The sequence below is a fragment of the Tachysurus vachellii genome, chromosome 10 (genome assembly GCF_030014155.1).
Source record: "Tachysurus vachellii isolate PV-2020 chromosome 10, HZAU_Pvac_v1, whole genome shotgun sequence".
Classification (NCBI taxonomy): Eukaryota; Metazoa; Chordata; class Actinopteri; order Siluriformes; family Bagridae; genus Tachysurus; species Tachysurus vachellii.
This window is the reverse complement of record NC_083469.1, coordinates 18,693,802-18,719,546: the sequence shown is the minus strand read 5'-3', so window position 1 is coordinate 18,719,546 and position 25,745 is coordinate 18,693,802. Positions and strand designations below refer to the sequence as shown.

The 25,745-nt window shown below is 37.5% G+C and overlaps 2 protein-coding genes across 7 annotated transcripts in view; one reads left to right on the top strand and one right to left on the bottom strand.

The window, feature by feature from the left end:
* The first annotated feature begins 313 nt into the window (after nt 1-313).
* Nucleotides 314-6,700, top strand: degs2 (delta(4)-desaturase, sphingolipid 2). Its single transcript, XM_060880105.1, has 3 exons — nt 314-535; nt 4,686-5,428; nt 6,096-6,700. The coding sequence occupies exons 1-3, from the start codon at nt 454-456 to the stop codon at nt 6,237-6,239; spliced, it is 969 nt and encodes a 322-aa protein (XP_060736088.1). The 5' UTR covers nt 314-453; the 3' UTR covers nt 6,240-6,700.
* A 1,411-nt stretch (nt 6,701-8,111) lies between these two features.
* Nucleotides 8,112-25,745, bottom strand: part of evla (Enah/Vasp-like a) — a 37,624-nt gene continuing 19,990 nt past the window's right edge. The window contains exons 4-13 of one of the 6 annotated variants that reach the window (XM_060880104.1): nt 20,061-20,118; nt 18,902-18,963; nt 13,594-13,808; nt 11,369-11,487; nt 11,232-11,268; nt 11,080-11,116; nt 9,890-9,950; nt 9,276-9,336; nt 9,107-9,164; nt 8,112-9,018 (exon numbers count right to left, since the gene is read on the bottom strand). In XM_060880104.1, the coding sequence (XP_060736087.1) occupies nt 8,981-9,018; nt 9,107-9,164; nt 9,276-9,336; nt 9,890-9,950; nt 11,080-11,116; nt 11,232-11,268; nt 11,369-11,487; nt 13,594-13,808; nt 18,902-18,963; nt 20,061-20,118 (746 nt within the window). In that variant the 3' untranslated portion in view covers nt 8,112-8,980. Of the gene's footprint in view, nt 9,019-9,106; nt 9,165-9,275; nt 9,337-9,889; nt 9,951-11,079; nt 11,117-11,231; nt 11,269-11,368; nt 11,488-13,593; nt 13,812-15,764; nt 16,833-18,901; nt 18,964-20,060; nt 20,122-25,745 lie in introns of those variants that run through there. The other 5 variants (XM_060880102.1, XM_060880101.1, XM_060880100.1 and 2 more) reach the window with 5 other exon arrangements.

Sequence of the window (25,745 nt, the reverse complement as noted above, 5' to 3'; positions counted from 1 at the left end):
TTGCTATTAATGATAATATCTTTATTATAAAATTCCTTAAGCAAAACCCTTTATTGTGGATTCGTTCCTTTCAAGAGGACATTTAAAGGGCTCCAAATATGTAATATAGCGACATTCAGTGGTCGTAATGTGAAATAATTCTATAATTAGTTTGAACGTGCTTTAAAAAAAAAGTACACGACTCTGTAGTATTGAGACTGTGCTTATTGAGTAAGGGAAGGATGGGCTAGCGCTTAAGCCTGACCTCTTTCCCTAGTTTAGCCTGTTTTCCGAACTTGTACTTTAACGCCTTTAGGCAGCCTCGCCTGTTTTTGACAAAGCCATATGAACCTTATAGTGCTTGTGTAGTCACTCTGACACACCTTTCCAGCCTTATCAGCGAGGGCGTGTCCCCAAGGAGCGCACAGCGACAGGATTCACCTGAACTCACTACGCCACTACAGGAGGAGGAAAATGGGTAAAGCAGGTGTACGTGGGGACTTTGAATGGGCTTACGACGAGCAGCCGCACACATGGAGAAGAAAGGAGATTTTAGGTAGGTACACTGATAATGTAGTTATGACAGATTTGGGATTTTGTGATTGCGACAATAAAAAAAAAAAAAAAAAAAAAATATATATATATATATATATATATATATATATATATATATATATATATATATATAGGCAGGTGTTTCGGATTTAACCCCCTCATCGATTGCTTTAATTTTATTTTGCATTTGTTTGTTTTTTTATTCTTTGAAAGTTTTTGTTTATTTTAGGTTAGTAATCATAGTTTAGTTTTTGTCCGTTTCGGTGTCACTATACACTGTTACTTCCGCTCAAAACTTGACCGCCTGGATATTAGATCCTGGATATTAGATCTTGTTTAACTCCTGTGTTTAACAACCTAGAAAGTGTTGATTACGCACTCCGTAGGCTCAGAAGGATTTCTAAGACTTCCTTTACTTCCTTCCTTCTTGCTGAATGATAGATCAGCGTTGTATAAAGTTTGGATCTTGTTTGACCCTCTCAGAATTGATTGGACTATTAAATTCATTCAGCAATTATTATGTCATCCTCAGGTGAGGATATAAAAATGGAAATGGATTATTATAGAACCTAAAGCATGTGAGGTTGATCTGACTTTGTAGTAAAATGCTGTAAGACCCGAATTTGCAAAGCACAGAGCTACGTTTGCTTAGTTATTGTGTGCCTCTTTGACAAATATCATAAACTGTTAACCAGTAACATTCAATATTCTCACATTTTCAGTTCATTTGCTGTCTTGCCTATTGTCTTTACCCGGCCTTGTGGAAACAGAAAGATGCAGTCTGAGTGATTTTATCCTCTGTAAACTGACTCCAGACAAATTGTACTTTGACAAGTGGAACAATTGCTGAATGGCCCAGGTGTGGTTGTTAGGCATTGCTTGGAAACTGTGATGGTCCATACACACACACACACACACACACACACACACACACACACAGCCTATTGGCATTAATGTCTTAAGGTTAGTAGAGCAGAACTCTCTTCAGGACTGGTGAAATGCCACTTTAATGGGTTGCCAGTTTCTTAGTTACTGGATTGGTTTACCAAATCAACTAGCGATTCAGACTATGGATATGTAAATATGTATACAACAATTTGCCATTGTGTAGTGTAGGTCATAAAATATGTAATCTCTTCATTTTGGTGTTCATACTGTAAGTATTATGCAAGAAAGTGTATTTTTGGCATTTGTGTATGATGAATAATTCACTTTTTTATTCATAGTGGTTTCCCAGTTGTGGCTTTGAATAAACCTCTGCTGCTAACTGACACGTTTGTTGTTCAAATATTTATAAAGCTTTGTTTTATCATCGCTTTGCAAAATGAATGAGACCTGGTGAGTCAAAAATGGATAGTGTTTTCTTTTTTAGTGATACTCGGTCTGGAAGGTGTGTAAGAAATGATTCAACCACAATCATTTTACACCTTACCTGAAGACTTTAATGCTCATTAAAGCTGATTCATGGTGCTTGAAGGTCATTAGCTGAAGTGTCATTTCAAGAGAACCGTATTTTCTGTCAAAGAACTGTTTGGCTCATGTCGATATATTCACTGAGCTTTGTGCGAATTTTTCTACTGATCTGACTTGAGAGAAATTTTAGTCACATTCAGGAATTATGATGAAAAAAATCAACACTGACTTAATTGTGAGTAAAATAGCTGTGTTTAATCATTTACATGCTCAATAATTATTTATCCGGATGAATACTAAAGAGAAAGCTGATGTTTTTTATGCAAGTTTTTTATGCTTTCCAAAATAGCTTTATTACAGTATGATGTTTTAAGGAAGGTGTGCTTTCTAATTTTCTCGGCTACACATTGCATTGGCATTTAGTCAGCCCTCCTGTTAATGGAAATTTTGATATACACAAAACAGTGGTGAAAATGGTAAAAATATTATACATACATGCACATTATTACACATTATATAAAAAATGTTTGAAAATATATATTTTTTATTTATCACATTGTCAGATTAAGCTGGGAGTGTGTGAGAAAATATATAGTGTGGCACAGCAGTGTGCAGGTTAGACCGACAAAGGGCTTTCAGTAAAGTCCATGTCCCCTGCATCGGCAAATGGCTGCAGTACAATCAGGACCCAAAAAAGATGAGAAGGCCTGGAGTAATTGGTTTAAAAAAAATTGTCAAATTATATGGACAGGTACTCATACTCATACATTTACTTATACACTTTACTCATATTTTGATAGTCACTGGTGAGGTAACTTCCAGAATCAGAATCAGAAAGTTCTTTATTGCCAAGTATGTTTTCACAAATGAGGAATTTTTTCTAGTACAGGAGCTCCACAGTGTAAACATATAGGCAATGGTAAGAAATGAACACATAAATAATAGACAGTCGTATGTGCAAATTGAAATATAAATGTGCAAATTGAAGTAAAGATGTGCAAATTCTAATATAGATGTGCAAAATAAAATATAAATGCGTACTTGCAGACAATGTAAGAATAGGGTTTGTTCTGTGTATGTTAGGTGTTCATCAGATGTATGTTAAGTGTTCATCAGATGGATTGCCTGAGGGAAGAAACTGTTCCTATATCTGGTCGTTTTGGTGTTCAGGGCTCTGTAGCGTCGGCCAGATGGCAACAGTTCAAAGAGTAAGTGTGCTGGATGTGAGGGGTCCAGAGTGATTTTCTTTGCCCTTTTGCTCACTCTGGAGAAGTACAGGTCTTGGAGAGTGGGGAGAGTTGTGCCAATGATTCGCTCAGCAGTCCGGACTACCCTCTGTAGTCTCCTGAGGTCGGATTGGGTGGCTGAGCTAAACTAAACAGTCACTGAAGTGCAGAGGATGGATTTGATGATAGCAGTGTAGAACTGTTTCAGCAGATCCTGTGGCAGGTTGAACTTCCTCAGCTGGCGAAGGAGGTACAACCTCTGCTGAGCCTTTTTCACAATGGAGTCAAGGTGAATGTCCCACTTCAGGTCCTGGGAGATTTGTGGTTCCCAGGAATTTGAATGACTCCACTGCTGTGACAATGCTGTCCATGATGGTGAGTGGGGGGAGAGCAGGGGGGTTTCTCCTGAAGTCCACGATCATCTCCACTGTCTTGAGAGTGTTCAGCTCCAGGTTGTTAAGGCTGTTGTTGAAAGCAGAGCTGAAGTCCACAAACAGGATCCTCACATAAGTCCCTGGTCTGTCCAGATGCTGTGATGATCCAATGATAAACTGTGCCTAATCCTGAAACTGTGACGCCTTAACAACCCTACTTACCCATCAGTAGCCTTGTTACATGCTGAAAGACTTGGAGTTAATTGAAGAATACACAATTAAAATGATTCTAAACTAGGTCTGGTTGTGGTCAGGGGAACTTTTGCCCAAATTAAGTTTAATGTATCTCTGTTATTTTCCTGTCTAAACAAAATGGTACAGACATCCTTTTCAGGGAAATAAAATAAATTACCATTAGACTTTCATATTGGGGGAAAAAAGTACAATATTAAAATTCGACATATTTAAAAAAGTAGTCCATTCAAATGATGTGGTTTTACTAATAGTGACACAAAGCTACCCAATGGATTTTGAATTTATTCAAATTGGACAAGTCCAGATGGTACTATTTTTGTTTGCTTGCTTGCTTGTTTGTTTGTTTGTATGTTTTTAAGCTTTTGCTAGTTATGTTAGTATTATTAGTAGGATTCCCATAAAAAAAGAGAGGTTATTTGGGGTTTCCTAAGTAGGAACAGAAAAATCAGAGGGCTCAGTTGAACTGTGAGCACACCTATTGTACAGAAAGTAAACTGAAATCTTCAGTTTGCATACAGAATGCATGCAAACTCTAAGGGTGAGTGTAAGGCCTGGTTTTTGAGAAGCAGTGATTTGTAAGTTTATTTGTTGTCATAAAGCGAATAAAATTAAGTATGTTTGTAAAGGATCTAAAATGAGTGTCATTTGACATGCAGTCACATGAGCAAGTGCTCTGATTAAACAAAAGGCAGAGGAGCAACAAGTGTGTTAATTAAAGAAAGCACAACAGCAGGAGTCTTTTCTGCCCCACAGGGAGTGTGTTAACCACTGCTTCCTGAGTTACATTTCCATGTAGTTTCCAGGTTACCTACACCTGCAGTAAAAATGACAGCAGGATTAAAGTCAGTGTATAAGGTTTTGACTTTCTTTTCTCACTTTACAGCCAAGTATCCACAGATCAAGTCTTTGATGGGTCCCGATCCCCAGCTGAAGTGGGTGGTGTCTGGAATGGTACTCACTCAATTTGTGGCATGTTACTTAGTCCATGAGCTGTCTTGGAAGTGGTTGTTTTTTTGGGCATATGCCTTCGGTGGCTGTATAAACCACTCTTTGACCCTGGCCATCCATGACATCTCACACAACATCGCATTCGGGAACAAGCAGGTGCGCTGGAACCGGTGGTTCGCCATGTTCGCCAATCTTCCCATTGGCCTACCATACTCAGCCTCCTTCAAGAAATACCACATCGACCACCACCGCTACCTTGGAGGAGATGGCCTGGACGTGGACATCCCTACAGACATAGAAGGCTGGTTTTTTTGTACACCTGCAAGGAAGATACTCTGGCTCTTCCTCCAGCCTTTATTTTATGCACTGCGGCCTTTGGTGGTGAACCCAAAACCCGTGACCAGACTGGAGATGATGAATGCAGCCATACAGTTCGCAGCAGATATTCTTATCTACTATATGTGGGGACTCAAACCGATTGTGTACCTTATCTCAGGATCCATTCTGTGCATGGGCCTGCATCCCATCTCTGGACACTTCATTGCTGAGCATTACATGTTCCTGAAGGGCCATGAGACTTACTCATACTATGGCTGTCTGAATTTAATCACTTTCAATGTGGGATACCATATGGAGCATCATGATTTCCCAAGCATCCCTGGTAGTAAGTTACCTGAGGTGAGTGTCTTATATGCACTGTTCTTGTGTGTGTGTGTGTGTGTGTGTGTGTGTGTGTGTGAATTACATGGTGTGTCATCATACGGCTGGTCTTATAATTTAAGAATGTAATTCCAGAACATGTCTAAGTATCTACATTAACAATGATAATAAACATCACATTAACTACATAGAAAGAGAGAAATTTATGGCAGCTTGTTTATGGTCTAAACTACACTAAGTGGCTCTCCTAGATAATGTGTTTATCCGACACAAGCTTATATATTACTGCAGCATTCATTGAATTATTTCTGATCATATGAATGTTATGAACATGCAAACCCATCATCAGATACATTTCAGCTGTACTTCCTGCAGTGCCTTCAGTTTACCAGTTTTGTTTACGCAAACTGAAATGCCAGGTATTGTTTTAGGCTACATACTCTTGGGGTGTGTGACAGTGTAGAATTGCATACTTTTGATGATTTGACAGTATATGTATGTGTGTGTGTGTGTATATATATATATATATATATATATATATATATATATATATATATATATATATATATATATATATAATATATATATGAAGGTGAATACAAACAACACAGGCTCTTCCTCTTCACTTTCAGTCCTATTCATATTATTAATTGACTACTGAAATCTTTTCTCCTTTCATTACCAGGTGAAGAAAATAGCATCAGAGTATTATGATTCATTACCGCAGCACACCTCCTGGATACGGGTTCTCTGGGACTTTGTGTTTGATGACAGCATTGGCCCCTACGCAAGAATCAAAAGAGAATACAAACTGGCCAAACAGGAATGAGTTGTACTGTTGGTGCATTATTCTCAAAGAGCCGCTATTTAAACGGAAAAGAAGAAAACCTGGACAAGCCTGCTGAACCGGTAGAAACACGTGTTTAAACTACAGCATGAAACTATTTCAGGGGTTTAGAGTACACTTGAACTGGATGGTCAATTCCATCGAGTTGAGTTTTCATCTAATGTTGGTTAGAATCAGTGGCTGCTGAGATGTTTATAAATATTATTTTTGTGCTAACCAGCCACTAAAATGTCTTCTCATCAGTGAGAAGGCATACTGTTATTTAGACATGCAAAATGTTTTTTTATAGGCTGTCATTCTAAAGCTACCGTATCCTGTAATTAATCGCTAATTTGAATAATAATCATGTGAGACATGAGAGTCATGTGTTGAAAGTGGTGTGAATCAACCTGGATACTATACAATGCAATTGCTGAATTAAAAAAAAAAGCATTTCTAATTTATTTGAAGCCTACATGTATAAGGTCTTGTGTTTTTATTAACATATGTTGGATTCTGAGTTTTCAAAAAAAGCTGTTTTGTAATGGCCCGTATTTATCAAAACTGGGTAAGGTCAAATCTTATTGCAAAGTATTAAAAATTCTGTATTGCACAAATGAATACATTTCCGGATGTCATTCGATCTGTGCAATCGAAGGTGGAATTTAAATAATGGTGTAATATTTAAACAAACCAAAGAATGCTTTATTTACAGTTCAATGAGTATAATCTATAACGATCAGTTACAGTACTGTGCTCATACTTTAATATAGGTAATGGCATAAGCCAGAACATTAAAACCACCTGATTAATACTGTATAGCTACCCCTTGTGCCAGCAAATCTGCTCTGAGCTGTTGAGGCATGAACTCCCCAAGACCTCTGAAGGTGTGCTGTGGCACCAAGACATCTTAAGCAGATTTTATAAGCTTTGTAAATTGTGAGGTGTGACCTCCATGGATCAGATTTGTTTACCCAGCACATCCCACGGATACGTCATCGGATTAAGATCTCGGGAAATACGCAGGAGAAGTAAACACAATGAACTCAGGTTTCTTAATCCACTATTGACGAATTTTTGTAGTGTGGCAGGGAGCATTATTAGTGCTTCATCAATTACACTTACACTGTTTTAAATAAAACAAAATCCAAACTAAAGTCTTTCAGTATTTATTCAAAATGGAAAGTTGGCTCACTTATAATAAATTTCTAAATAAAGCTTTGATAAATTTCAAGAATAAATAAAAAGCGAGCACGGTACAGAGTTCACCTGACTAGCGGCAGGTCAAGTTGGATAACAGTTTCATTTTTTTTCTCTTTCTACCGATCACATTGCAATACTGTTTTTAATTCACTATGAACATGTCTTTGGATTCCTACTGTAATGCACGTAATGTAATTTGATGGTGTGATATTTCATTTTGATTAGATAACTGGAAATTGTTTAAATATTACACTCAAATGTATACACGTCAGCTCAGAGATGAGTTTGATCATACATGTTTACCAAAGATGAAACTGATGATTAAGGAAATTTCGCATACACTTATTTTATGATCAGATTTGACCATACACAACAACTGATGAATACTGGTCAGTGTGAGGACTGTTAAAAAATTTTTTATATCAAATATCGTTACAAAAATTGTTCTTTAGAGTTATTTAAGATACTTTCTACATTTTTTACATTAAAAAAGCTTTATAATATATTATATGTAATATTTTAAATTTGCAAATGAATATAGTATTTTTAGTGATTTTATAAGTGATTTTTATCATCTATTTTTATCAGTGTGAAAATACTTGATAAAATAAATGAAACAAACATTTCTCTTCAGTTTGACTTTTTGCATAAACAAGAAGACAATTTCACAACTTATAGATTCAGTGTTTTATTCAAAGGTCATTTTATTGTTAACTTTTAGGAGGATTAACCCAGCAAGATAGGCTAATCATTCAAATAATTTAGGATCCAATATTATGAACCAATTCTCTTTCAAACCAAATGAGGAGAGTCCACAAACTGCCTTTTCACAGGGCTATAGCTACAGATACATCTCTCATAAGACCATCATCAATAACGTCACACTACCAATTCAAATTCAAGCTAAAAAAAAAATCCAGTGAACATCTGTTTTGGCAGGAAAAAATGATTAAACTGTAATGCAGGATGGTGACAGACCAGCGAAAAGTGTGCTGTGAATGTGCTTATCAAAAACGAAAGTATGAAGATAAAATAGAAAACACTGACAAAAAGTGAGCATTGTTGTGTTTCTAGTTCTCTGCCTGACACCACTGATAATAAAATTACTTTTACAATAACAGTAATCAAACAACAAAACAGTATAAAATGAAAATATCTTCAAGGTCCACCTAGTCGAATTTTACTTTAAGACTTGAAAGACTGGGAGCAGCAAACTGCACAGTGGGCTGAGTCTTTTAATGTTTATACAGGAGGAAATAGAAAATTCAGTGTGAAGGTCCATCCATTCATCCATCCATCCATCCATCCATCCATCCATCCATCCATCCATCCACACATGCAAACAAACTCTCACTCACTTCCTCTTCGCATCTTTCTCGTGCTTCTTTCTGTAATGCTCCGAGTTGATGCAACATTCCTGCAACACCAACTTTTTCCATGCCGTTGCAGCTATGTTGCAAGACCTTTCCTCCACAGCGCCACAGGATCCTTTCCGTACTTTCCCCAAGAGCCTCCTGGTGTTCTTATCATGCTTCAAAACACTATGTAGCACCCATCCTAGTGAGTTCTCTTCTAATGGCTAAAAACAAAAAGGACATATACACTATATGAAATATGCGCAAATGCCACAGCATGTACGTTGAATTAGAAAACATGTGAATTCTCACCATCTATTATCTCATCTTTGACTTTATGCAGTTCACGTACAACTTCCTCCAAGATCTCCTTTTTGGGTGAAAGGTCTCATGTTAGTGAGTGTACTCAGCTGATGAACAACCCTTGTGACAAGTTGTGTAATATGGTCATGTCTATTTGCTGTATAGTTATAAAACGTACCTGTTTCATTCGGTCAAAGTCTCCCGATTCTCCATCAGCGGTGCTGCCGACAGCTCTCAACCTGTGCAATTAAGGGCGTGGTTAATTATTAATAATAAACAGAACATTTTATAAAAAGAGCTTGTAAAATATGTTTAGTTTACAATGAAACTGCTGTAGTTTGGGTTTAATTCAACACATCTGAAGTATAATTCTGGTATAATGTTAATCTATTAATCTATTATGTTCCCTACAGACCTTGGTAGTTTTCATCATGTTGTCAACAGTACAGAGTTTACACAAACTCTCAGCTTTATTTTTTGATCATTACCAGGGAGACAGAGATAAGGTTTCGCTTCTCTTTACACAATGCCGTTTCAGGATCCTGTTAAATGTTTTACTGTTGTAAACTTGTGTGTTGATAAGAGCCACAATAGTTACCAAGGCATTTAGCTCTGCCATTATTTGGTTTGCCATGCCATGTGCCCACTGACCCATATAAACCTAAGGCCAATGCACTAGGCAGACATTCAAATAGATGTGTGCTGGTCTTTGGATGTGAGAATAGTGGTATGTGATTGTGGTATGTGGTATAACTGATGGAAGAGAACAAATCAAATTAATGTGAAACTGACCTTGATCCAGCAGAGGATTTGTCTGAAGAATTAGCTCGCTCCCATGGCTTCTTCAGAGCGTCTGGAAATTTAAACTTAAGTTAATTGTGACATCATTTCCTTCACGTCTTCTTTTTATTTCCATCACTTTATTTTGTTAATTTCCTTTCCGTTACTTCCTTTCCTTCATTTCTTCCTCCTCCTTACTGTACTTGCTTTACTCTCACTCACTCATTTTCTACCGCTTATCTGAACTACCTTGGGTCACGGGGAGCCTGTGCCTATCTCAGGCGTCATCGGGCATAGGTAGGCAGGATACACCCTGGACGGAGTGCCAACCCATCGCAGGGCGCACACACACTCTCATTCACTCACGCAATCACACACTACGGAAAATTCACTACTTGCTTTAATCACTTGAAATAAACACTGGACTAAATGACTTGGAGACCCTAGCAAGGTTTTCTGTTTGGTGACTGGTCCAAACCAGGTTGTTTATGTCCCTAGTCATGCACCTTAAATAAAGATATAAATGTATATATTTTCTTGCTTTATTTCAAAAGATTCAAAAGACACTTTACATAATGATTAAAATTAGATATTGGTGGTTCTGATTAATATATAAATGTCTTGAGACCACTAAAATTGTGACAATTGTAATTCTCAGTAAAACTTACAATACGTAATCATACAGTATAATCCTTCACTTGTGATACAGAAGCTACTTTATCTGTATCTGATCTGTCAAGATATCTGTCATGTCCTGAACTGGCAGCTCTAAGATATGGCCAGATGCTGATGGGGGCTTAATGTACATTTGTAAGAGATCAGAGGAGAATAATCAGATTAGTATGAGCTGGAAGTTAGCCTATAGTAACTCACATAATCACTCTTTATACAACAGTGGTGAGCAGAAAAGCATCTCAACATAAAGAGTGATTATTTAAGTTTCTATATCCTTCCTGGCAGCCCAAACCAATCTGGATATTTTCCTCTAATCAATCTTTGTTTTTTGCCCTATTCTGTGTAAACTCTAGAGACTATTGTATGTAAAAATCCTAGAAGATCGACAGCTTATGAAATACTCAAACATCACCATCAGAGACACAGAGGTGAGACTTTTTCAGTCTGTTCCTAATGCAGTCTGTTCCTAATGCACAGGTATTCTAATAAAGTGGACGGTGAATGTTTATTCTCAGAATTCTGCTAACCTGAGCCACGTGAGGCTGGAGATCCGTTGGATTCTTCCTGCAAGAAACGTACATAACATTTCATACGAAATTAATGGAGTTAATACAAAGTGTAAAACGAAAGAAGCAAAAAAGTGTAAAACGTAAATAGTTCTTCTGAGAAATGCACAAACATTTTGACTGTCTTCAGGTTTTTCAGAAGCTTTCCTCCTACAGGGAAGACAGGATAATTCATACATGTGATTAATATACAGTTTTGTACGTTAACTGCTTTAAAATAAATGAAGATAATTTGCTGACTCAGACTGACCTTCGTGCTAGAAGGGCATTCATTTCTTGCATGAGGCCCTCTCCTCCTCCTCCACTGCCCCCACTGGAGCGGCTGGCATCGTTCTTGGCACCGCCCAGCCCTGCAGAGCTCTCCTCAGGCTGCCAGGTTCAAACAAAGGGCATCAGCAATGGCCATAACAGATAAATATTACATTGCTCAACAGGTTATTCTGTGTCACCAATTTATTAGGTAACAACTGGGCATGTCATATATAATTAAATATTTCTGCTACAAAATGAGGATGTTTGTGTTAATTAGAATCAGTCTCAAAAATATTTTTTAAATAATTCTATTTTGTCTCATAAATATATATAAACCCTATATATAAATATAGGGTTTCCCTGGTTCTAAAACAGCCTTTATGGCACTGATTCCACAAGATGTGGTAAATTTTGGCTATGAAGGGATGCACATGATCAGCAACGATGCTCAAATAGGCTGTGGCATCCAAGCGATGACTGATTAGTATAAACAACCCAAAGTTTGCCAAGAAAACATTTCTCACACCACTACATCACCTACACCATCCTGGACTGTTGACACAAAGCAGGTTTAGTTCTTGGATTCATACGGATGGCACCAAAGTTTGACCATACAATCGGTGTGCCTCAGGAAGAATCAGGATTCATCAGACCAGGCTAAATTTTGCCAGTCCCCAGCTCTCCGGTTTTGCTGAGTCTATGCCCACTACAGCCACAGCTTTCTGTTATAGCCTGACTAAAGTGGAACCTGACATGGTCTTCTACTGTTGTGGCCCATCCACCTTAAATTCTGACATATTATGAATTCTGAGATGCTTTTGTGCTCAGCACAACTGTAGTAGAATTCTCCATTCTCTGTTGACCTCTTGAATGAACAAGGTGTTCCTCTCCTGCCTTTAATGCCCCATTCTGAGTAAACTCTTGAGACTGTTGCATGAAAATCCCCAAATATCAAGAATACAAAATCAAGAAATACTTAAACAAGCCTGTATGGCACCAACAATCATGTAATGGTGAAAATCACTTAGATCACACTTTTTCCCATTATGATGGTTGATGTCAACGAAGCTGCTGTCCTACATCTGCATGATATTATACGGCACTGTTGCCACATGATTAGATAATTGCATGAATGTGTAGGTGTACATGTGTTCCTAATAAAGTGTGCAGCAAGTGTACATGCCAACATTATTAATACAATAATTCTTATTAAAAAAGAATTAAATGCATAAGCTGTTAAAAGGGTCATTGAGGAACATGCAAAATGTGGGAAGTACATAAAATAGGTGGATATATTGGAAGCATGGCTGTTTCCATTCCAGATTTAATCACATCTTTGCTGTTGTAATAGCGTCCACTCTTCTAGATTTTGAAGGGTGATTTGGGAATTTGTATTCATTTAGCTACAAACACATTAGTGAAATCTGACGTTGTTGTGTAAGGAGTCTCAGGGTGCAGGGCTCTGTACAAGCCACTCAAGTTCTTCCAGTCCAACCTCGGCAAACCATGACTTCAAGGAGCTCATTGCGACATGTCTGGGCTTGACCAGGTAACAGTGAATGGAAAACTTACAAACAGCTACAGCATACAAACACATTCTAGAAACTTGTGTGCTTCCTCCTATCGGAAAACAGTTTGGGGAAGACTTACATATGGTTGTTATAGTTAAGCATCTAAAAAAGTAAAGACTTAATTAGATTTGGTATATTTACAAAGTTCTGACCATATGTACAAAAAGCACCCATTGGTGAAAAACAGAATCGCATTGTTATGTGATCACACAGGAGCACTACTTTTCCATTACTTGTCTGACAGGAAAGGAAAAATTTGGTTATTAAAAAAGTTATGCATTCTGAGCAACATTTCTCCTGCTTCTGTCAGATTAAATATTCTGTCTGGCTATTCCCCTTGTACTTCTCCCATCAACAATACTATTCCAGTAGAAGTGTTGTCCCTTTCTGTCTGGTACCAACAACCATGCCACAGTCAAAGTCACACGAGATCACATTTTCCCCATTGTGGTGGTTGATGTGTACACTAACCGAAGCTGTTGACCTGTATCTTCATGATTTTATACACTGCAATGCTGCCACATGGTTGGTTGACTGGATAACTGCATGAAAGATCCCATTAAATAGGCTGGTGAGCATTAGATTAATATGGTAACCAACACCTATACATTCACTCCAGTGTAGCTGTGCTCAGTTAGCACTGACCACTTACCCGCTGTACTTTGCGCAGTTTGGCTCCAGCCAGAGCAGCAGCCAAGCCTGATGGAGCTGGGAGAGGAGGCGGGTGAGGAGGAGGTGCAGCAGCTGGGGGAGGAGGTCCAGGCGGAGGTGGAGGAGCTGGAGGACCTGCCATGGGAACAGGAGCAGGTGGATGGAGTGGGGGAGTGGAGGAGAGCATGGAGGGATGTCCAGGAGGGATGGGAGGACCTGCTGGAATAAAAGAGAAATGAATGCACAGGAATTGTTCATGATTCAATGAAGCAGTTTTAGTAATAGGGATATTGCTTGACTATTTTCAAGTGAATTAATGCTAAAACTTAACCAGCTGAACCATTTGTTTAGTAGATTGTATTGACCCGAGTGTAACAAGCTAAAATAAAGTGTTCACACATCAAATAAAACAAAAACAGAAATGAAACACAATCCTATTGTTTTTTCTTCAAATAATGCTAAAAATGCTATTAACAGTTGAACTGGTGCAGTTTTCGGTTTCGTTACATTTTTAACTGACTATATACTTAATCCATTATTTCAAATAAATATAATAGTACTACTAGTAGTGATACTTCTAATTCAGCCAGCCCCAAACCAAAAGTTTTTTAACTCATGTTTACCCATAAATACCCACACCCTCTCCAGAGACCCATTACCTCATTCCTGCTCATCTAGTTTATCTATTTCTTCCAGTTGTTTCCATCCCCCTATACTATTTCTCTTTGTTTTCAACTAGTATTCAATATTGCTAATTCTTACTACTACCAAAATCACATAATTTCATAAGAATGTAGTTTTGATTAAGATTTTTCATACGGATTATATATTTGGAAAGGTCTCTTACTCTCAACAGGCCTCATTTATCAATCTTTTACAAATCTTCTTCTGTGAATGTTTTCAGAAGCCAAAACCTTACTAAAGAATTACTCCAGATTTACAAAGTTTTGATTTTCTTTGTACTCACCAATCCTACATAAATTCCAAAGCACATTTGTGGGACAAGTGATTTACATGTAGTTACATTTACGACAAGACCCCATGAATGGCAAACAACAAAATGCTGATTAGGCAGTGAAAGAGTGCATTCTAAGCAATGCAAGTTAAACCTTCCATTAATGCAGCTCCGCCATTAAAACAAACACTCTCCCTGTTTACAGAGTGTCATATCTCTTGTTCTACTTCAATGGCTAGCCTTACTTGTCTTCATTTATGGGTTTATTTTTTGTATTGCTTCCTTTCAAGAATGTAAGGGCCTAAAGGAGAAAGTTTTATATCACCACCACTGAAATAAATAAGCTGCTTAAACTTGTCTTCATAAATTTGCATCAATGAGAGCTAATTTTAGGACATGCATTAAGCATATTGTTCAAGGTTCACATTAGTTACTCGCAGTGTTGTAATGTAACGGAGTACAAATACTTCGTTACTGTACTTAAGTAGAAATTTCACGTATCTGTACTTTACTTTGCTATTTAAATTTGTCAACTTTCACTTTTATTCCACTACATTTCCTAGATAAAATGTATACTTTTACTCCGATATATTTCCACAAGGCATCTTCGTTACTCATTACTACTGTAATAAGGGAGGTTTGGCAAATCACTGCTCCTAGATTGCATTACGCTCCGCACACTCTATTTCAGCGTAATGTTGCCAAAGGAGGAGGAAGCACAACTGAAACCGCCATGGAAGCACCTACTGGAGGACCTCCCGTTATCGTAGACGACCACCCAGACGATAGTGGTGAACTCGGTGAACAGGGTGAAGAAGATAATGTTATACACCCGTGGCCGTATTTCCAAGAAATGTTTCTGTACATTGGAATGAAAGATTCTTCATACCGGATGAAATGCCTTTTATGCCTACTGAAAATCACTGAAATTTGACTTTTTACTTTTACTTCAAATACTTAAGTACATTAAATATCAGAAAATTACTTTTGATAATTAAGTACAGTATATATCAGATACTTTAAGACTTTTACTTGAGTAATATTCTAAAAGGTAACTTTCACTTCTACCAAAGTCTTTTTCTAGTGCGATACTTGTACTTTTACTCAAGTATTGCTTTCTAATACTTTATACAACACTGGTTACTCATGGATTTTCATGAATAACACGTTTCTTGTCAAATGCTTATGTGAACAATTTATCAATACATTTGTTCATATCCAGTTTGATAAATAAGGCCCATTGTAAGTATTATACAATTTCAGAAGCTTAAACAGAATGTCATCAATTGTCTTTTAAAATGATCTGAGTATCGTGACTGTGTGTCTGTGAGAAGATTTGGTTGAAGAGCCAACAGCCTGATGAATAGTGTGTAATGCAAATGTGACCAGTATTTTTCAACCAGGCATCATTACAGCAACTGTACTGTTCCTTCAAGCAGTACATAACATATCATCAGTCCTGTTTTGTGCAACAGCTGTGTGCAGTGTGTATGAGAACTGTGCTGAAATCCCCAAACACCCTCCACAGCCAGCTGGATGGTGATCTGAGTACTTACTGCTGGGTGCTGTGGCAGCCTGAGAAACAGCAGGGGGTGTGGTCTCGAGTGACACTGAGCTACAAGAGAAAGGCATGTTTTCACTGGGAGGATGAGGGCAAAAAGGGGAGGCAAACTGTGGCTGGTGGGCATGACCTTGAACACATGGACCACTGTGAGCAGAAAGGGGGGTGTCTTTACAGTGGGAAGGGTACGAGAGATCAGGACTACAGTATTGTGGGAGAGGAGAAGGCCCAGTGGCAGATGTGGAGAAAGGAGCTTGGAAGGGGTAGTACTGCTCTAACTTGCTGTTAGCATCAAACTGATTGGAGCTTGCATGATGTATGAGCTGGTTAAGAGGTATGACTGGCTGGGGGGAAGCGCTATTTGGGCAATAGATGTAAGCAGAAGTCCAGATGGTGTCTTTGGAGTCAGACTGGCGGCTTGTGGGGGGAGAGAGAGGGATCTGACGCACATTTCGAGATGGCAGAGTGCCCCCTGGCTGCACGGGAGAGAAGGCAGAAGCCAGGGAGGTGGAGAGCTGTGAAAACTGCTGAGCCTTTTTCTGAGATGAGTCCTTTGTGTGAGAGATGTTCTCTCGCTCCTGTGAGGAAGAGGAGGAGCAGGTGGAAGAAGGTGGGGAGGGGGCGAGGCGGGTGTGGGAGGGGAGCGTGTGGGCACGAAACTGCCTGTATTCTGTTGGAGAGGTGTTGGACTGAGAGGCAGACACTTTAAACTGCAGGGTGGAAACTGAGACAGGAATGGAAAAAAGTGACAAACAGAAGAAGAGAAAAGTGACAGTGATGAAAATCAAAAAAGACAAACTGAAATCCCATAAAAAGAAATAATGTGCAAGCCAAGCGTATGCAAAATTATAACAAAGCTGTGGCCCATACTTTGTATAAACAAACATGTATTAAGTCTCAGCTGCCAAAAACCTGATGAGTATGTGTATGGAATATGTTGGCCTGAGCTGGACTGATACATGAGCAAACATGGGTAAACAGTAGAAATTGAAAGAGTAACAGAGAACGCATCGTCTGAATAAATCATTTAGGGATAAATGATCTGCAAACTGTCAGGTCACTGAGCTAAATTGTGTCCACAGGAGTTTGCAGTGTTGAGTGTGAAGAATCGTCCAAATGCCTTGGCAGAATCTGTGCATACATTATATATACACACACACATACACACACATACTGTATGCACACACACAGTGGTGTGAAAAAATGTTTGCCCCTTTCCTGATTTTTAATTTTTTTGCATGTTTGTCACACACTTTAATGTTTCAGATCATCAAACAAATTTAAATATTAGTCAAAGATAACACAAGTAAACACATCATGTAGTTTTTAAATGAAGGTTTTTATTACTATTAAGAAAAAACAATATCCAAACCAACACGGCCCTGTGTGAAAAAGTGCTTGCCCCTAAACCTAACTGCTTGGGCCACCCTTAGCAGCAAGAACTGCAATCAAGCCTTTGCGATTACTTGCAATGAGTCTGTTAAAGCGCTGTAGAGGAATTTTGGTCCACTCATCTTTGCAGAATTGCTGTAATTCAGCCACATTGGAGGGTATGAACTGCCTTTTTAAGGTCATGCCACAGCATCTCAATAGGATTCAGGTCAGGACTTTGACTAGGCCACTCCAAAGTCTACATTATGTTTTTCTTCAGCCATTCAGAGGTGGACTTGCTGGTGCATTTTGGATCATTGTCCTGCTGCAGAACTCAAGTTCGCTTCAGCCTGAGGTCACGAACAGATGGCTGCACATTGTCCTTCAGGATTCTTTGGTAGACAGCAGAATTCATGGTTCCATTTATCACAGCAAGTCTTCCAGGTCCTGAAGGAGCAAAACAGCCCCAGACCATCACACTAACACTACCATATTTTACTGTTGGTATGATGTTCTTTTTCTAAAATGCAGTGTAACTTTTACACCAGATGTAATGGGACACACACCTTCCAAAAAGTTCAACTTTTGTCTCGTCAGTCCACAGAGTATTTTCCCAAAAGTCTTGGGGATCATCAAGATGTTTTCTGGCCAATCTGAGAAGAGCCTTTATGTTCTTTTTGCTCAGCAGTGGTTTTCGTCTTGGTACTCTGCTATGCAGGCCATTTTTGCCCAGTCTCTTTCTTATGGTGAGTCATGAACACTGACCTTAACTGAAGCAAGTGAGGCCTGCAGTTCTTTGGATGTTGCTGAGGGGTCGTTTGTGACATCTTGGATGAGTCATCGCTGCGCTCTTGGGGTAATTTTAGTCGGCCGGCCACTCCTGGGAAGGTTCACCACTGATCCATGTTTTCGCCATTTGTGGATAATGGCACTCACTGTGGTTCGCTGGAGTCCCAAAACCATTGAAATTTCTTTATAACCTTTTCCAGACTGATAGATCTCAATTACTTTCTTTCTCATTTTTCCTGAATTTCTTTGGATCTCAGCATGATGTGTAGCTTTTGAGGATCTTTTGGTCTACTTCACTTTGTCAGTCAGGTCTTATTTAAGTGATTTATTGATTGCGATTTGGTGTAGCAGTAATCAGACCTGGGTGTAGCGAGAGAAACTGAACTCAAGTGTGTTAAACCACAGTTAAATTATATTTTAACAGCGGGGGGCAAATACTTTTTCACACAGGGCCATGTGGGTTTGGATTTTGTTTTCCCTTAATAATAAATACCTTCATTTAAAAACTGTATGTTGTGTTTACTTGTGTTATCTTTGACAAATATTTCAATTTGTTTGATGATCTGAAACTTTAAAGTGTGACAAAGATGCAAAAAAAAAATAGTGGCCAGATGTCTTGTGTAGTCTCTTTACCTGCAGAGCCAGATGTCCGTCGCTCCCTTTCAATCTGCATCTGATGTTGCTCCATCATCTGCCTATGAAGCAACAGTAAGGATGAAGCAACATTCTATCTCTTCAGAACAGGAATATATATAACTTAAAAACATGCAAGATTTGCACTTCTAGACTATTCTGACCACTGCGGAGCAGCAAAAGATCTCACAGAATTCTGTGTGTGTGTGTGTGTGTGTGTGTGTGTGTGTGCGTGTGCGCGCGCGTGTGTGTGTTGTTTTACACGCACTATTTTCAGTCATGCTCAGATGTCACCAGCTTCTGTAGTCTGTAGCTGCAATACATTCTTTTAACCACAAGAGGGCAAAAAAGAGATTTGTAAATATTTGTGAAAAAAAATTGTTGATGTACTGCATCAGTGATGAAGAAACATTCTGCTCTAAAGAATTTGCTGCCATTACAATAAAAACTTTACAACACTAGTTTCAAACTCATTTTAGGTAACGTAGCATGTTACACTTAGATAAATAGATTAGTTTTGGAGACTAATAACATAACAGCTCCTCTTACGTGTGTTATGTGTTTCCCAGAAAGGGAAACATTCAAATGGACTGAAGAATGTTTATAACCTACAAGCCAGTAAATCAGACTGCAATTCATTACCAATAAATTGTATTTATTATATTTAATTTGTAGTTTTATACATGGACCTACTTGTATTATCTTGGATAAATTTGTATCTTCTTAATGTGTTTATGAGTATATTGTGATATTGAGTTTATTTGCCCTCTAGTGGAATACCTCAGACTAGCACCTTTTTTGCAACTAGCAACTCAATTGTGGTCCAGCAGACAATTTTAATTTACAACATGGATTTCTAAATTCGTTTGATGTTTGGTGTTTGACTTGTTCATTTTAAAACATCAGGGGTTTGTATAAATCCAGCTAATAATCTTTGGCATCACAGTTTATAATTTGAATCACAAGATATTATGTTTACTGTAAATAGTAGAAGGTGAGACGTGAACTAAGCCTCACCAGGCTTAAGATAAACCAGACTTAACACATTGTACTAGAATCTCTGTTTCACATTGGAGATGATTTCATGTTTGCCTTTCAGCTGCTTCTGTGTTTAAAAAGGTGATGATGATTACTAAGTGGTAACAAAATCTCTAGTCACCTCCTCTGTGCTTCTGTGTCATCCGTTGTTGGTCCGTTCTGCCGCTGACCAGCTGGACCTGCTGGAGAAGACAAGGGAACGTTCTAGACATTAACTTGCTTAGATAATGCAGCTAAAAATATATAGTGCGCTGTAATAGTATTTCCATCCTTTGACCTAATTGATGGTTAAATGACAAAATGGACAGCAAGGAGAGAGACAAATGCATAAAACCATTATGCAGTGCTGTATGTATGCCTATTAGGCTCTTCTTGGAACTGTATCCCTATTACTTCCCATCCCATCTTCAACTTTACTCTGCTATCTGATGGATGGACTGAGACAGAGAGCTGCTTAGAACTAAAAACCTGGCTATCGGGTTTCTCAGACGATGTCCCGGGTGCCTGGAGTGTAGAGTAATGTTGCTGATATCTGTCTGCTTATCTTTGTGATACAGCGTAATAAAGTTATATCATTATTTACCGTTAGTGAGAGATACATGGCACTTAGGTCAAAGTTAAGTGAAAAGTTTAGAAGTAAGAGAAGTGCATTATAAATGTTGAAGAATATTACTTGAAAATGCTACTGCGAAGGTGAGTTTGCTTAAAAAAAGAATTGTAAGGTCTTTTTTGCAAGAACTGGACTTCCTCAAGTGTTAGAGGAATGGTGCAATTTTAGTTGCTAGGTGAAATTTTAGCAAATATTTATGCCCTACAGTTTGAAATTAGCACAATATGCTCAAACTGCAGGCATCACAGAAGTTATAGCACAGCAGTTTCATTCTGAATGCTGGACTGCCAGCATTATTACCACACTGCAACATTCTTCTTCAGAAACAAATCCACGGTGCACTGTAAATCAAGGATCATCAACCATGGTCCAGTCAAGACCGGGCAAAGTATTTCAGCAGTCTAAACCAAACACTGGAAAAATACTCAATAAATAATACATCTACTTTTGTTTTCAAACAAAAACCACCTCTGCTTATGTGGCAGATAATTGTGGTATGGCTTCATGCAGCTATTCACATAGATTTACATAGCTATGCACCCAGATAACCTCTGTGGTGCCTCTGTGGTCTGATTAGTAAAATGGCAGTATGTCATTTATCAGCCCGATGAACTTTAACCAGTAACACCACTACAAGCACAACCAACTGTATGTACAATGCACTGCACATTATTTAGCATTAAACTGAATCACTATCACATATCATATACTGTACTGATATCAGACTCTCTCTCTGATAATCCCCGTAATGTATGTAAATTACCTTCCATATTGTGTTTATAATTTATAGTTCTGTATATGTGCAATATCTCCCACTATGCCACTTTATGACTGAAAACACTCTTTACTTTTTATTTTTTAACTATATCTGGGTAGGAGTGTATTAATACAGCATATGAATTTCATTGTATATACAGTGGTTGAACAATGAACCTGAAACACCTGGGTTTAGACCTCATATTGCGTCCAATTCAGCATCTATTCGTCTTGAGAATAACAGATACAAGTCTTCAACAGTAATGATTCTGAGCTATTTCTCTTGCAGAACAGTGACTAGGTCACTACATGATGCAGGTGGAGGAAAATGTTTGTTTGTTTTGGTGCATTAACTTCCTGATTCATGACATCTTCGGTTTACAATGTTTAACCATTTGTTGCACATTTAATTCAGTAGTGAGTTTGGCATCTGTGGTTTTATTATTTTTGGATACAATCTGGATTTGTACCCAGACATCACTTTCAGACAGCTTCCTTTTGCTTTGACGGTTACTCCTGTTGGATGTGGTTTGTTCATTGTGGTAATATGCTGACATTACCCTGGATACTGTGGGTCTTGATACACCACAAAGACTTTCTGTCCTGGTCTCAGATGCCCCAATGAGACCTGCACCAATATCTGTCTTCTTTTAAACTCCCATAATGTTGTGTGGATTGCTGTATTTTATGTACAGCTGTGCTATTATTCTGCTAATTCAACCTTCACACTCTGCTATTACTTATGGAATGTGAAATCAGTGGAGGCCACACATATATAGCATATAAGCTTATAAAATATTCATCTATATATTATACTGTTTATACTGAAAATACTGTACATCTTACACTTGCTGCTTATTGCACATCTGGTTGGATGCCAAAATGCATTTTGCTGCCTTGTACTTGTACTTGTGTAATGAAAATAAAGTTGAATCTAATCTAATCTAATATATAAGTGTGAAACTACCAACACAATACTGATCTCTTTATACACATGACAATGAAACTGAAAACTTGAAACATGGCTTGTTTAAAAACTTCACTGAATAAAACAGAATGCTTAAAGCCATAAACTACACATTATTAGTTAAGCATTAAACGTTTACTGTAATGGTAATTCTGTCATGGAAATTTTCCCCCTGCTCTACACTGATAAAGCTGTAAGTATCTGTATGTAGCAAAATGTCAAAATTCAGAAGGACGCTGTCTTTGTTATATCAAATCATTGCAAAGCTTCCAGATCAATAGATATGCTGAGAAACCTCAGAAAAAGAACGAGTATAACTCATTATTCAGCAAGACAGGAAGGTGACCACAGCTGTGTTGAATTTGTCTGCTCCAATATCAAAAGATTCTGAAAGCACTTTCAGTGTTCTCTAATAAGTTTGAGCTTGTCATTGACTGATCTATAGCTTGTCATGACTGATCTCTGAAAGCCAGTACAGATCTGAAATTCTGGATGAGTTCTGCTTAAATTTGATATTTTTTTATAAGCTCTGTTACTCCATGAGGATGTCAGTATCAGATCAGGATCACGTATTTAACAATACTCAGAGTCCCGATATTAGTATTATGCTGTAAATAAACAGACTGGTGCTTGAAACATATGCGGTGCTATATGCAAATGTGAAAAATCTTTTGGACAGCTACAAATCCTAAATCTATGATGTTCATGATGCAAAATATCTTAATATTAATTCCTAAATGTTACTCAGAGACTGTTCTCCTTAGCACCACTAATACAACAGATAATTAATATTTTGGTTGCTCGGCTGAATATTGACATCAGAGCTCAAAATTCAGAGAACATACTCATTACACAGTGACATGGGGGTTGTGTGTTTGGTTTGGGGGACGATGACTCATTTTCTACTCAGTGTGCGTGACAGCAAGCAAATCCCACATTATCTGCTCGTACATTATCTGACTCATAGATTCATCAGTCTAGAAACTGAAATTGTGATATGAACTTCATATAATGGTCACAAATGAAAAATACTGGGTTTATATCAAATAAGCCAATTATTTCCGGATAATCTGTGGCTAAGCTCATGTGTCTCAGCAAATAGCCAAGACTAACACCATGACCATTTGTATACAAACATAAAAAAGGTATGATTTTCCAAGCCTAAAAAGCATAAAGAAATTCTATCTATCTATCTGTCTGTCTGTCTGATGTTCACCCTGTACATTTCTAAACCCTGGGTTAACATATTTCTTTGCATCATCAACAACCATGATAAAAACATTGTGCGACCAAATTAAATAATGGGTTGTTTCACGCTTTTACATCAGTAAAACAAAGGAAGTTGTTAATGTAGTTGACCAGGAGTTTGTTGATAATCCAGATTTTGCTAATTTAAAGTTTATGCAGTTTATCCTGAACAGACTTTTTTGAGCATAACTGTGAACATTGCAGGGCTTCTATGACTGCACAAAACATGTGATAATAGGCACAGAGATGCTGGTCGCTTTCTGATTGGATGTCTGTTACTTAGCATCGAGCCATAACGTTCATTATATCAACAGCGCAAGTGTTTCATAACTCTGTGTAAAAATCTGTTATAACCTGCTGAATTACTTCTGATGTATGAAACGTTTCTATACCTGGGCTTTTGAACAAAGAATTTTGAACAAGAATATCTTTCTGTCACATATTCCTTGTTCAACTGTGTTTTAGACAGAAAGAGTGTTCCTGTCAGCATTATTCAGGGTTGCCATGTTTCAGCAAAATCCACATCTCAAACTTTTAAAATTTTAATTTTATAAATTATTACAGTTTTATTTATATAGTGCTTTTAACTATGAACATTGTTAAAAGCAATTTTACAGAAATATATTTATTCAGGTAATGTTCCCCTGAGTTAAAGAGTTCAGGTCAGAAAGCCACTGAATGACAAAATAAGCTTTTTTTTCACCTCAGTCACTGATGAGTCGGAGTTTTCACTTCCCACTTTTGCATTTTCAAATGGAAGAATCAAAATAAAGCTGCAAGTGATATTTTTTGAAAAGTGAAATCCTTAAAAAGAAGAACAACATGTGGAACAACAGGAGTGAAAGAAAGAAAGAAGGAAAGAAAGAAAGAAAGAAAGAAAGAAAGAAAGAAAGAAAGAAAGAAAGAAAGAAAGAAAGAAATTATTCCAGGCAAAATATTCCTCCTCATTCTGGGTTTTGTGGCATTTCATGAAAACATGTTTACGTTTTCATTGCGTCAGCAAGCACTGTGCTGGAAAACTGCTAAGATGGGAAGGTTTGTTTTTGTGCAGACTAAAGAGAAGCAGAGACTTGGGCTGCACTTGTGATGAACCTCAGATGTGATTTTAATATTTGCCGAGGTAGCTCTAAAACAACACTAGTCTGCATCCTGTTCAGGAGCTGCTAATACAAATGCTGAGTCATCATCAAATCACTAAGATTCCTTCCTTAGAAAAACTCTTCAGAACTGAGCTTGATTTCTGGAAGATAAGCATAATCATTCATTATTTTATTTCTATATTTATTATTAATTCTTAATGAATTAGTAATTGTTGATTGCAAGATGACGTCACGTGAGTGGCTGCCTGTCCAGCAGCTCCTGCTCATTTTTAAGTTTTCCTTATCTTTATTATCTTTTTTTTGTCAGTTTTTTCTCTTTATTTCTTTTCTACTTTACATGACTTTGCACTTTGGCGATCAAAGCAGTGATGTTTAGGTTTCATTATTTTTTTATAATTATTTATTTTTACAATTTCTTCTTCTTCTTATTATTATTATTATTGTTGTTGTTATTATTATTATTATTATTATTATTATTATTATTATTATCTTTTTTGTATATATATATTGTAATATTTTGTATACATATATTCTTTGCATAATTTGTGTATTCTTTATATAGTTGGATAGCCTACCAGTTTTTTTGTAAATATCTCTAAAATATCTCATAATTTCAATTCATCTTCTTTTTCTTTAGCTGCTATCCCTTATCTTATCTTATCTTATCTTATCTTATCTTATCTTATCTTATCTTATCTTATCTTATCTTGTCTTATCAATTGTACTTCTCTAACTATGGATGCAAGGTTAGTTACAGATTAAAGGTAATTGGCTTCTTTATTTCTTCTTTAAAGAATAAATACACTAAATACACTACTAAATAATAAATTGCTGGAATTATAAAGTGCCAAATTGACAGAACAAAAAGTGTAAAAGTAATCTAGCTTTAATTTAGTGCTTTAATCTTTAGTCCAGCTCTCTTATCTCCTCATCTATACTCAAACAAATCTTCAGTTGTCTTGCTAATACTGCATATGTAATGCTTGTCATCTCTCTAAATGGCTGCGTCTCTGGCATCTGTGCAACTGAATTCTGGGGTCTGAGGTATGTGGTGTCCACTAGTTCTTTGTTTTATTTCTTATTAATATGATATTGAAGGTTGCTCGAAAACGAAATGTTGGTCTT